At 34.8% G+C, this 13,410-nt stretch overlaps 2 protein-coding genes across 3 annotated transcripts in view; one reads left to right on the plus strand and one right to left on the minus strand.

Moving 5' to 3' along the window:
* Positions 1-1,084: 1,084 nt before the first annotated feature.
* Positions 1,085-11,875, plus strand: LOC109212331. The gene is made up of 7 exons (XM_019375959.1): positions 1,085-1,421; positions 2,334-2,496; positions 5,216-5,393; positions 5,470-5,553; positions 5,755-5,862; positions 10,604-11,322; positions 11,421-11,875. The coding sequence occupies exons 1-6, from the start codon at positions 1,127-1,129 to the stop codon at positions 10,889-10,891; spliced, it is 1,116 nt and encodes a 371-aa protein (XP_019231504.1). The 5' UTR covers positions 1,085-1,126; the 3' UTR covers positions 10,892-11,322; positions 11,421-11,875.
* Positions 11,876-12,381: 506 nt separating this feature from the next.
* Positions 12,382-13,410, minus strand: part of LOC109212333 (violaxanthin de-epoxidase, chloroplastic) — a 4,606-nt gene continuing 3,577 nt past the window's right edge. For both annotated transcript variants that reach the window (XM_019375961.1, XM_019375962.1), the window contains exon 6: positions 12,382-13,087. In XM_019375961.1, coding sequence (XP_019231506.1) covers positions 12,586-13,087 — 502 coding nt within the window. In that variant the 3' untranslated portion in view covers positions 12,382-12,585. The remainder of the gene's footprint in view (positions 13,088-13,410) is intronic.

The following is a 13,410-nucleotide window of genomic DNA, read 5'->3' on the forward strand; positions in this document are numbered from 1 at the left end:
TTATGAAATTTGTGGGTTCGGAAGGTTGTCGGTTTAAAAGTTTATGGCTTCATGTTTATTATATCTAAATTATTTATGAATACTTTTGAGAAGTCATTTTCCTTAATCTGCGTACCAAACACCGAAAAATGAATAAGATTACTACTTGTTTTTCAAGAAAATATTTTCCACGGAAAATATTTTCCACGGAAAATATTTTCCATTATACCAAACACACCCATAGTATCAGAAGCACTTGAGCTTGTCAAATGAACGCTGAAAATACCTTTTGTTTACCAAATAAATTGCTATGTAGAAAAATCACATGGTAAGGAAAGACTCAAATATTGAATTGAGAATGCAAATATATGTACCACAAGTTCCCAAAGAAAGTAATTCATGCCCATTCCGTGATTATCCTATTCTAATAAGCACATTGCTTTCAAAGTTTCATCATATCCAACTCTTCCCTTCTTTCTTTTTTTGTTTTTGTTTTTTGGTTTGGTGAGAAACCAAATCAGCATTCTTTGATTTTTGTTGCAAATGAGAAAACAACACACGTTTCAGCTAAAAAAAGTTGATACACTATACATCATACTTTATATACATACTCAGTCAAAGTAAAGAGTAATGGGATGTCAATCTAACAATATTATTACGGTGGGTATTATTGCTTTATTTCATTTTAGATAAACGTACATAGTGTGATAGTCTAAGAAAAAAAAATACTTTTGAAACTTTTAACTATCAAATTGTCGACAACAACAATAATAAACCGAGTGAAATCACACAAGTGGAGTATGGAGAGGGTAGTGTCTACGCAGACCTTATCCTACCTTATGAAGGTAGAGACAGACGGTTTTCAAAAGAAAAATCGTTATTAAGAATTAAATAAAGTTAAAGTTCCATAAATTATTTATTATAGATAATTCTATTTTCTTAAGAGACTATATAAGATAAAGGGAGTATGTATAACAAAATGTTTTTCTTTATTTTTTGTTTTTGTTTGTATATCCATGTTTTTTAACAAAACGTTTATGCTTACATTTTTGTAGTATTAAATTGATATTCCTATTTTAAAGAAGCACACTCCACTCCAGAACTGTGTAGTATAGAACTGAACAGTTCTATACTAGTGAGTGAGCCAATGTCCGCTTACATTCCGCCGCACAAAAGGCACACAAAGGGATCGCCGTCGCCGAAGCCATCTCCGGCGCCGGAGTCCCTGATACCTACCTTCAAGAAAAACCTGAATTTCGGGAACCAGAAGAGAAAGGAAAAGTACTTGGGCGGCATCCTTTACGCTCATGATGCAGTTTCCAAATGGTTCCCCGTTGGCTTGACTGTTGACGATTCTCAGTTTTCATCTCTTGTGAGGCTCCAACCCGTTTCAGTGGAGCGAAAATCAGGAGATAAACCTCTCTCTTTGGTTCTAATGGAAGGTACTAGTACTTTCTCCTCCTTTTTTCTAGAAGAGTAGTCAAATAAAAGTAGAATCCCTTACTTGAAGAATGCTGCATCAAATGTTTGTACTTATATGCTTTAGCGGTTGTACCTAGAGAGTGTTGTTTCGGTTTGTCATCAGCTAGTGTAGGTACATGAAAAAAGAAGCTAGGTAGGTACGCTACGTGGTGCATGGGGTGCACCTTTTTGAACGTGACGTACACCTCGCTTTCTGCTAGGTTTAAGGCATCTTTCTGTCTTTCTTAGTGTATGGACTTAACAGCGACACAAATTGCAAAATTCTGGAAGAATTGAAAAGGGCAATCCAGTGCACAAAGCATCCCGTTTTCATCCAGAGAATGGTTGCACCCCAAGAGGTAAAGAGAAAGGGAAACTGAATTTGAAGAGGTAAATGTCTTCATATTAAATCGGATGGAAGTCAAATTTATGTTAAGCTTTTTATCAGTTAGAATCTCTGGTCTAAGATTAGTACATAATTTTTGTTGTGGAACCAGTGGCGAAGCCAGGAATTTTTATAAGGGTGTTCAAACTAGAACAAAGTGAAAAAAATTTGCCGACAAAGGGTGTTCAATATATGTTATATACCTCTAAACTTTAATATTTTACCTATATATATCGTGTAATTTTTCAACTAAGGGTGGTCAATTGACCACGCTTAAGTGAATGTAGCTTCGTCCCTGTGTGGAACGAATGATTAAAATCAATCATTTGTGGTATTGCACGTACCTTTGTTTTCTGCTGAATTTTCTAGTTCGGAGGGTTTGTATTTCTAAGTCCTTTTGTCTGATTTTTGTGGACTTCAATTTTGATTTCTCTTTCTCAAATCTTTGTTCAGTGATCTTTACTAAACCATATATATATGCACATACTTGTTCTATGTTGCAATGAAGGAACAAATCAGCTTCTGGATAAGCCATGGCTTTTGGTGGCTAAAATTGTGACGGAGGACTTACTTTTGTCATTTCAACATGTGAAGTGTGAAATGGAGCAATCTAATATGGAAGAATTAAAGCCGACTCTAGTTGCTCGATTTGGAAGGATTCTCTTTTACGGGTTAGTACTTCATTTCCATATTAGGCTTGTCATATTGAGAATCTTTGGAGTCTTTTGTACCCTTGTGAGAACTAATAACATGTGTCCTTATATTCGAAACATATAGGTATGTAACAATGAAACAACCCCCCCCCCCCCCCACCACCACACACAAAAAGTGGCTGGCTGTTCTTTTGGTCAATTTGTACCCCTTGTCATTCATCCCCTTTTGGCTTGCGAAGAATAGAAAATATTGATGATGAAAGTTGGGAAGTTTTTAAGCAATACCTTATGTTGGGGAATTAAAGAATATAAAAATCAAGTGAAATTAGATAATGCATGGTTGTCTTTTTTTCTTTTCCCCTAATATATTGGATGTCTTTGAAGGGACAATGCATGGATGAAACTTAAAAGGACTTTGACTGTTTGGCAAAGAGTTTAGACTTTAGACTAACAAAGTGACCATTAATTTGAGTGTTATACTGTCTATATTTGACCGAGTGACAAAGATATTCATTAGTTGGTAGTCTCTTCTCAATGTTTGCCATTAAGGAGGTTAGTCAAACCCTATTGAAGACTGAATGCTGTATTTTTTTCCTAAACAAACTTATTGTAGTTGTTCCCTTTATCATTTTGTTTTGCCTTGTAGTCACTACGAAAACTGCTACATTAAAAAATCACAAAAAGGACTACCATAATAGATGGACACATAGTGTTTTCCGATTTTTCATAAACTGGCATAGAGGACGGCGCGCAAGAGTAGTGCAGAGATTATGTGCAAGAATTTTGGCTTCTGAATACTTTGCATGTTTACTTTTTTTTTTTAACTCGTTAGAGTTGAACAACAAGAACAACAACAACATATTCCGGGGTCGTTTCGTAGGAGGTATTAGAAAAAATAATGCAAGCATTAACTTTGTGCATTACTAATACCTTGTTTGGTACATTTTTTCAACCTATGTATAACTAATACTTGTATTAGTTATACATCATACTTGGTATTATCCTATGTATAAGTAATGCATAGAAAACCATGACATTAGTAATGCAAAGGCTATTAATGCATGCATTAATATGGTTAGACACAAAATTGTCCTTAAAGTCCCTTAAAGCTAGAGAATATGGAGGGCATTTTTGTAAACAACTATTCTTTTAAAAAATTATGCAATGCATTATAATTTTTAATACACCACACCAAACAGTAGATAAGAAATAATATCTGCATAACTAATTCTTGCATTACTAACCCATGCATTACTAATCCCTGCATTACTAATACACCTTATTCCGCACTATTCTTATACACCCTACCAAACGACTCCTCAGTGTAATCCCACAAGTGGGGTTTGGGGAGGGTAGAGTGTACGCATACCTTATCCCTACCGTGTGAAGATAAAGAGGCTGTTTTCGATAAATCCTTGGCTCAAGGACTCGTTAGAGTTGAGTAAATAAGTATTATAACCTTCCTACCCCACAATTGTGATCTTTGCAATTTGCTACTTTAAGATCATGTTCCTTAGTTGTATCACTTAAAAGAAAATAATTAATCAGCCAGCTATGCTTCAATTCCGATCTAGTTTGGATTCATTATACGAATTCTCTGTGTCCTTCAGCTTTATTCAAGTCCATTTTATTATAGTACTCAAATTTTTTCTCTTGTAAGGCAAAGTAGGACATTTCTAAAACTAGAAGTTCTCTAACTCGCAAACTTATTTGACATTGACATACAAGTATTAACTAGATGCAAGAGACTACTACAACGAGTCTACTGTAAGTCTTACAACAACTAGTCAACTAACCCAACTAGTTAGTATTGTTTATGTGAACTCTTTATCTAATTCTACATTGATTTCAAGAAATTGTAGGTCTTTTGAGATAGTCTTCTCCTCGTGATTCTAGGTGTTCCTGTCTTTTTCTAGCAGTTCTAATCATCATAGTTTTGCGCCTTTAGGTTTGTGCTTATGAATGTCCTTGTGAGATATGGTGATCTCATGTGATCATTTTATATTCAATGTGCTCTACTTGCACCTTGTATTAGATTTATTTATTTCTAATATCGTTCAACATTATGATCGCACATCCATCTAGGATCTGTCTATACTTTTACAATATTCCTCTTATACTGGGCCTTAGAGGCCCTACACTTACTTTCATATAATATTGCTGGTTTCATAACACTTCTGAAAACTGAATTCGTGTGACTTCAAGGGAAATAAAATGTTTAAAATTATCTAAATAATATACCTTTTAAATTTTATTTTTTTTTCATATAAAAGCAGATATAAGTTTTCTCAACACGCAACCTTTATTTCCTTTAAGATGAGCGGATTTTTTTCCTTTAAACTTTGTAAAGGGAGAGGGAGGGGTTTTTGCTCCTCATCATAATTTGCTGATTAAAAAATAAAACCTCATCATACTTCATGATTACTTTCAATCCATTTTACTCTGTGGATGGTATTTAAAGCAGAGGTTTCTAAATTTGTGGGCGGGAATGAACAGAGACAATGGTGACCTTCAAACTTCTGAATTCTGATTTTTCTGCCTTGTGAATATTGTAGCATTTGGGGTAACTTGTCCCTTTAATAGTTAAATTACGTTAATAACCTCATACTTGAGTTCTAACTTCTCTCCTAGATGCTAAAATGCTGCTTATTTTGCACTATTTGAAGCATTGCTTTGTTGAATCTATTAGATCCAATGCACATTTCGACATGTAATCCTCAAATTCTCTGTGATGCAGGAATTCTTCAAATAGTCAAGAATCCCTGAAAAGTCCATTGGGTGAAACTGCTTTGAGGCAAATGAAAAAATCTTTCTATACGAATGTTCCTCTTTCATATATGGAATATATAGGAAATCTTCCATTTGAGACTCTTGGGCTAGAATATGGGGAAGAGAAGGAATTATACTATATTAAGGTATTATTTTCATGCTTCTAGCAAATGTAGCTCTCTTTATGTATTGGTTCTTTTTTGATAACCCTTGTGATTGTAGCTTTCCGATAACTTGCGTTCTGATTCAACTGTCTCCTGCAGATGTGCAATAGCCGAGGATCAGAAAAGAATTCAGCTCTATAAGGTTAGAACTCAGTTCCGCCTGCTTCTTGATGAAGACTACAATTTCTTGCAAGCTGCCCAGTTAACTGTTTACTTTTAACTTTAGAAAAACAACATTTAATCTTGCCATGAACATATTTAGCTCCTCTACCTATATTTTTGCATGCTTTACTTCGTGCAGTTTGTCTTTTTCTGTCTTTTGACACTATGCTTTTTCTTTTAGATTGAGGTGAACCAAGTACGCCACATGGTTGAAGATATGAGCTGTCTTGGAAAGAGTTCAGACCTGAGATTGATGCTTCATACCAAGAAAATCATGACCGCTTTATCTGTAAGTTACTTCCTCCATTGAGGATTAATTTTTCTGTATGCTAGAATCGATCGGTATATTAGTTAGATCCAAGTCCTCCATTTGTTTGTTATTTCTTGCTATTCTTTTACCTTGTTAAGCTGTAACTCATATTTGAAAGTTCCGTCCGGTGTTTGCATTTATATTTTTGGATCATTGTTGAGAAACATCTCCATTCACTTACTCTTGGTGTAAATTTCTTGCTTTTTCATGTTTTGTGGCTTTGAGTGAGGGTTGACGAGACGCGAGGCGGTGTAGTGTTAATGCTAGGATGGAGGTTTGGAGGCAGACCCTGCAGTCTAAAGGTTTCAGGTTGAGCAGGACTAAGACAAAGTACTTGGAGTGCAAGTCCAGTGACGTGACTCAGGAGGATGACGTGGAAGTGAGGCTGGATACACAAGTCATCCTCAAGAGAGGATGATTCAAGTATCTTGGGTCTATAATCCAAAGTAATAAGGAGAATGACGATGATGTCACACATCGTATTGGAGCGGGATGGATAAAATGGAAGCTTGCATCCGACGTCTTGTGTGATAAGAAAGTGCCATTGAAACTTAAAGGCAAGTTCTATGCAGTGGTTGTTAGATCGACTATGTTGTATGGGGCAGAGTGTTGGCCAGTCAAGACCTCTCATTTTCAAAAGATGAAAGTAGCGGAAATAAGGATACTGAGATGGATGTGTGAGCGTACTAAGAGAGATATGATTAGAAATGAAGATATTTGGGATAAAGTGGGAGTGGCCCCCGTGGTGGACAAGATGTGAGAAGCGAGGTTGAGATAGTTCGGGCATGTGAAGAGGAGATGCACAGATGTCCCGCTGGGGAGGTGTGAGAGGTTGGCTATGGTGGAGCCAAGGAGAGGTAGAAGTAGGTTGAAAAAGTATTGGAGAGAGGTGATTAGGCAGAATATATCACATCTTCAGCTTGTCGAGGACATACCCTTGATAGGTTGGAGTAAAGGTCAAGAATTAGGGTAGTAGGTTAGTAAGTAGTCGAGCGTAATTCTTTTTCGTACCTGTATGGCTTTTCTATACTTGTAATATAGTGTTTTCTCGTATGGATTTTTCTCTTTACATGCTTTTCTTGAGCTGAAGGTCTATCGGAAACAACCTCTCTACCTTCACAAGGTAGGGGTAAGGTCTGCGTACACAGTACACACTATCCTCCCCAAACCCCACTTGTGGGACTGCACTGGGTGTGTTGATGTTGAGGGAGGGTTGAATGTTTCTTCATGAAAAAGAGAACAGTAAAATATATCGCATTTTAGGCTGACCTTATAGGCTTCGGTAGGTTTAAAATGCTCGAATACAGGTTTGATTTACTCCTGGCATTGTTTTTGGAGTCCTCTAGTTGCTGGAATGAGTTAGATATAAAACAGTTATAAAGTGAAACTCAAATGAGGGAAACTAGAAAAGAGAACAAGGAAAAAAGAAGCTGGCCCGGATACCATCCTTATCTTTTAAAAAAAGGGAAAAAAGAAGATACAGAGGCAAAAAGTAGAAATGAAGATATTCTTCATAGGCCTTAGCCTTAGGGTCTTTAATGAATTTGATCTGCTTGGTGTATCAAAATAGCTACTATTATCTATTAAGATTTTTCTCTAAGCCGAGGGTCTCCCGGAAACAGCATTTCTACCCCTCCAGGGTAGGGGTAAGGTCTGCGTACACTCTACCCTCCCCAGACCCCACTAGTGGGATTCTACTGGGTGGTTGTTGTTGTTGTTGTTGTTGTATCTATTAAGATTTAAGGGCTTTCAAAGCCCAACCAAAGATGAAGTTGCAAACCAAGAAAGCATAGTTCCTTTTGTGGTGGAAAATGAGGTGTCTTTTGATGTTTCATCAAGTTCATTAAGTCTGATGCCTTCAGATTTTAGAAGGATAGTGTTGCTTGCCAGATTGAATAGTGTTACATTGATCTTGTACCAGGAGCGAGTACAGGTATGGACTGCACTCAATGACTCAAAGTGCTTATCACCCTAATAAAAGGTGGAAGCAGAGAATTTTGAAGTATGCATGACACGCCATTGAATTGCTTCTTATCAACAGGCACGAATCTTCGGTACAAGTTACGTGTTCGGCAGAACCCAGTAGTTTTGCCCAAGGCCTGTATTTGTGTTAAAAAATTTATTGAATCTATCTATATAGAATAGGAGAAGCAAAAGCACTACATTAAGACAAGTGTCTTAACCACAAAAAGCCAAGTGGCATTGTTAAGACAAAATAAACTACTTTTCTAACTATTTTTTTTTTGAATTTTAAATTTTGAATTAATTGGTTACACTACTTGAATTAATAAACATAGATATCTTATAATTATCAATAAAAAACGAAAATACAAAAAAATATTCTACTCATACAAATTGGAGTTTTAAAATTATTTTACATTAAAAAAACAAAAAAACTAACAATTCGAATTGGTAGTTTTTTATATATGGGAGTAGTTATTATACTACTCCCATATATATAATAGTTTTTTATATATGGGAGTAGTTAGATAACTATTCCCATATAGTAGTTATCTAATAGTGTGCGTGTGTGTATATATATCTGGGAGTAGTTATTATACTAAATTGGTAATTTATTAATAATTCATATGTCAATTTAGCAATATTAAGTAATGGATAATACAATTAGATAACCAAGAAACAAATATATATATATATATATATATATATATATATAAGACTTATAAAAATAATTAGAATTATTATGAGAAAAGCCGTATATATACACATAACTAAAATCATAATAAACAAATAGTCATAAATGAAGAATACTAATAAAAATAAACAAATCAAATGATATCGTAAAAATACATATACCAATTAAATTTCTCATCTAGGAAAATTTAGTTAATAAATAGAACTCATAATTTCATAATGCAAAATACAAAAATATAAAGAAACTATTAGGATATTATACATAAGATAATATATTATATATAAAACACATTTTATTAATTTTTAAAAATATTAGTACGTTTTTTATAAAAAAAATAATAAAAGGCTTATCTCTTTATGCTTTTGATGAATTCAAAATTATAATTTAGTAAAAAAAATGATATTATTTAAATTTTCAGTAAATATAAAATGAGAAAACTAATCAAATATTATAGTAGAAATGAATGTACGAAAAGAGGTGCATAAAGATAATTTTATAATATTATATTTTGAATTAATTAATACACAAAATATAAATAAATAACACTCAAGAAAATTATTGATAAATTTAGACAATTAAAGAATTTTAAACAGTATAACATAAGTATAAAAATATATATTTCCAGAATAAGAAAAGATATACGTATGTTCTACTAGAAGAGAAGTAGTATCAAAATGTTAAGCCAATTGACAAATTAATAAAAATTCACATTAGTAAATGTATAGTACAAAGTACTTGCTAATTTAATAAAGAATAAACAAGGAATAAACAATTTATTTGATTACTATAATGCTTTGTATCCTTTGATTTTGTATAGATTTTATTATATTTATGTACACTACATTAAATAATAAAATCGTAACTATTATTTATTAAATTAATATGATATATTAGATCATAATTTTATAAGATTAATATTCCATCAAATTATCCGCGCATCGCGCGGGTTCTAACACTAGTATGCATAAATAATCCATGTTGAACCGAGTAAACTATCGAGTCCTGGAATTCAAAACCTGTAACCTTAAATCCTAGATCCGCCACCGCCCTTGCTTGTCAAAAGCATTTAGTCAGAAATTATTTGAAGAGTTAAAGTCTAGTTTCAAGCTTATGAGGGACATATGCTTTTTGACTACTCCATGATTCTGCCTTTCCGTTGATAGGATTTCTTTTGGCTACTGTCTTATCTGTAATTCTTTGTTTGGTATTTACAATTTTAAGTCTGACTAGCCAGCCTTATTATTTCCACTATGTTTATTGCTTTTTATGTACGTTTTGTAATTTCCCTCTCTCTCTCTCCTCAGCTTCTCCTCCCGCCTCTTTCTGCCCTTTAGTTCAATATTGGGGTCTGTTGAGGATAGGACAGAAGGTGGAACATTCTTTTTTTTCCTGAAGCAATAAAGATAACTTAAGTAGCATTAGACGCAAATATGAACCCACCGTTGCTTAATCAAGTACTAGTTGACCAGTGCAATGTGCAATAGATATTAGTTGACAATCTGATCCACAAAGTAGTGAGACGAATTCTACTCTTTAATTTAAACATCAGAGGGATCAGAACTACATAAATTGCTATTTCTCAATGAAAAATAAGTCAAAAAGGTGGAACAAATTAGTCTTCACCTATGGCTCAGCTCCAATTCCTGGTCCCTGTTTTGTTTTTTGGGTTAATCATCAAGGAACTTTTTCCACACAATATGACGAGTGGGATAGCAAGATCTATAAATGCATCAGAACAATAATCTCAATTTTAGGAGCAATATGGGTTTGTAAGTGTGATTTATAAATGGCAAAGCGAGTTTGCTTTAATGAGCAGGGGATGGAGCAACAAAACCCATTGACTTGACAGCAACGGTGTGATTTGTGTGCACTTTTGGTGGACATATTTTTACTCCACTCCAGAGAACGAAGATCTTTTCCTGTGTTACTGATTTTATATGCATTTTGAATTTCCATCTCCTCATCATGACTCATGCACTGTTTAACTGAAAGAACACCAGTAGTGGTATTTGTGTAGCTAAAGAGTGAGTCTTCTGATTTGAATTACTCTTTGCATTTTTCCAGGATGAGGAGATCGCTGGAATTAAAAATCTTATTGATTCTGGCATTTTGGACTCAGAAGTTAAGGGTGGGTTGAGATGGCCCATTGGCAAAGATTCTTCAGGGGGTCGATATGCTGTAATTGGTGTTTGGCACACAACTGCAAAATCATATGGAAATCTGTCAATCAGGTTTAAGCTTCGACATGCAGATCGATTTGATTTCAGATCTTCAACTAGTGAGGTTTCATGGGAGACCAGCCTAAAAATGCCTGGGATTGTATCTCAATTGCGGGTAGGTTTCTTTCTCTGACAAGCAATTATGTATACTTATTTTTATTTGGTCTCTGTGGGTAATACATCTTATTTGGTCTCTGTGGGTAATACATCCGTGCGTGCTTGCAATAGGTGTAATTTACACAACCATATCATAATATTCTTAGAAATTAGATTTGAACATTGTACCCTGTTCCCACATACCGATAATATCCACCGAATTGGGCAAAATATCATCCAAAGCAGCTGGAGCAACACAAATTTACCGCCCTCGCATGTGCTTGGAAGTACAAACAGAACCATGCAGTGTCTCTTCATTGTTGAATTGATAAGCATTTGTGTTTTATTTTCTAAGTTGAACCTGCACTTCTGAAATAATTGATTTGATTAACATTCTCTTACTGTCTCTTTTCGTCTTATTGAGCCGAGGGTCTATCGGAAACAACCTCTCTACCCCCTCGGATAGAGGTAAGGTCTGGGTACACACTACCCTCCCTAGAGCCCACTTGTGGGATTTTACTGGGTCATTGTTGTTGTTGGTTTACATTCTCTTACCAAAAATGCAGAAGCAAACAATTGACGAAAACCTGGTGTTGAAAATGCTTGAAGACAACTTGAAGTTAATACGGGATCACTGTTTGTCAGATGGTTCTTCAAGCTGACCATGTTTCGTGGCCCTTTACTTACTTTTTTTGCAAATATCTGCAGAAACTGCTATATGTACAGTTGGTGAAGAAAGTTGACCTTTTGAATTGCAGTGGTGGAATATACAAGATGTATATTTTGAATTAGGAACAATAGTTGACCCAAAACGCTGAAATTACTTTTTGCACTATGTAGTTTGTGTATGGAACGAATTGATGCAATGTCTCTGATGCTAGCGGCATCACTAAGGAACATCGGATAAGATTGTAAATAGTTCTGTTGTGAAGCCGTAATGGATAGAACTTCTTATTTGAACTTACTGTTCAGTTGGGACATTTGATTTTACTTTATGTAGGAAATGTAAATAGCAGACTGATGCATTGAGAGAAAATCTTACGTGCACGTGGTGTTTGCAAAAGCAAATAAATGCCAGACTGTGTTGTGTAAAAACTTTTATTACTGAACCATGGTTAAGTGATATATATTTCACTTTAATTTGTGTTATTAAAATTAGATTATTCTATTTGGTATAATAAATACAAAGTGCGGACAAGTATTTATTGTCCATGTGTTACCATATTTTCACCTTTATTAGGCCCCTTAATTCATATAACAGATGCCGTTATAAGCACTAGATCTTATTACGTAGATCAATGGCTTTTCATACTCTTCGAATAAAATCTGAAAGCACCTTTCAAATTCTTTCCTCCCTTAGTAATAGGAGTAATTGATCTTGTGACATGTAAAGATGGGAATTGAAAAAGGATATTTAACTCTTGATTTTCTATAAAGCATTAAGTCATGCCAGTTGAACTAACAATCAATGCTACGGCAGGTTAGCAACTTACTCGCAGTGTTTTTACTGCTCTTTAAATGAGAATGTTCAACAGAATATGGAAACTTTGATATTTATTCGGGCACTGGTAATGGTTTAAAAGGAGAAGAAATATACTATTATGCTTCTGAAAAAGAAGCAATACATGATGTATGAGCAATCTATTCCTGGCAAAAGAATCAAATACAACTATACATGTAGTATATATGCTGATAGTTTCAATGGCTTTAAAAACACTCTTTTAACGATACTTACCTTAACTTCCTTATTGGTAAAGCACGCCCAAAAAGTTTTTCTACCTCAGTTGCCTCCATTTTAAGTGCATCCAAAACATCCATTTCTTCTTTGCTCAGCTCTCTTAAGAAGTTCTCTTCATCTCGTTGGAGCTCTTTAAAACCTTCAAACAGTCTACTGAATAAGGTGACTTCTTTATCTCTCACCTTCTCTACTTCTTCTTCTATCTCCTCGACTTCTTTTATGATCGTCCTCTCGCCTTCTTCCACCTTCTTCTCCAACCTCTCAACAAGGGGAGGTTCAGGGCCACATGTATTGTCTGTTTCTATGAAGGTGTTGAAATCACGGCCAACTTTTTGCGCTGCGGTTTGCAACTCGGGTATAATGCTTTCAGGCAAAACTGCACTTCTTGTGTAAAGTACAGCACCACCATATCCATCCCATGCATCGTTTCTGCCCTTATAGTACACAAATATGTAATCCTCTGGACTATTTTCTACTTTGGATGACAAAATATACCTGCAGGAAAAATCAATTCACATGTTTTAATAATACACAGAATACGTCAATTGGAAACCAAGTACAACATCAAGGTCCAATTTTGCACACAGAGATACGGAACTAATTTCAAGATAGGATTTAGCAACTCATCATCTCTTGCCAATCCTAAATACAGAGGTGGAGCCAGGATTTTGAAGTTTATGCGTTCAAGATTCTATTCTTTTCAACTTATTGGGATCTAAATTAATAATTTAGAAGCCATATTGGGTTCTTAAGACAAATATAGGGTTAAAACTAAAGCTATTGGGTTAGGCCGAACCCGTAATCGAAGCGCTAGCTCC

This window comes from Nicotiana attenuata, unplaced genomic scaffold, assembly GCF_001879085.1.
Source record: "Nicotiana attenuata strain UT unplaced genomic scaffold, NIATTr2, whole genome shotgun sequence".
Taxonomy (NCBI): domain Eukaryota; kingdom Viridiplantae; phylum Streptophyta; class Magnoliopsida; order Solanales; family Solanaceae; genus Nicotiana; species Nicotiana attenuata.

Excerpts from the sequence above, each read along its gene's own strand:
- LOC109212331 (XM_019375959.1), top strand. The coding sequence starts at position 1,127 with ATGTCCGCTTACATTCCGCCGCACAAAAGGCACACAAAGGGATCGCCG. Across the intron at positions 1,422-2,333 it reads CTCTTTGGTTCTAATGGAAG|GAACAAATCAGCTTCTGGAT; the intron begins GTACTAGTACTT and ends GTTGCAATGAAG. Across the intron at positions 5,394-5,469 it reads AGGAATTATACTATATTAAG|CTTTCCGATAACTTGCGTTC; the intron begins GTATTATTTTCA and ends TTGTGATTGTAG.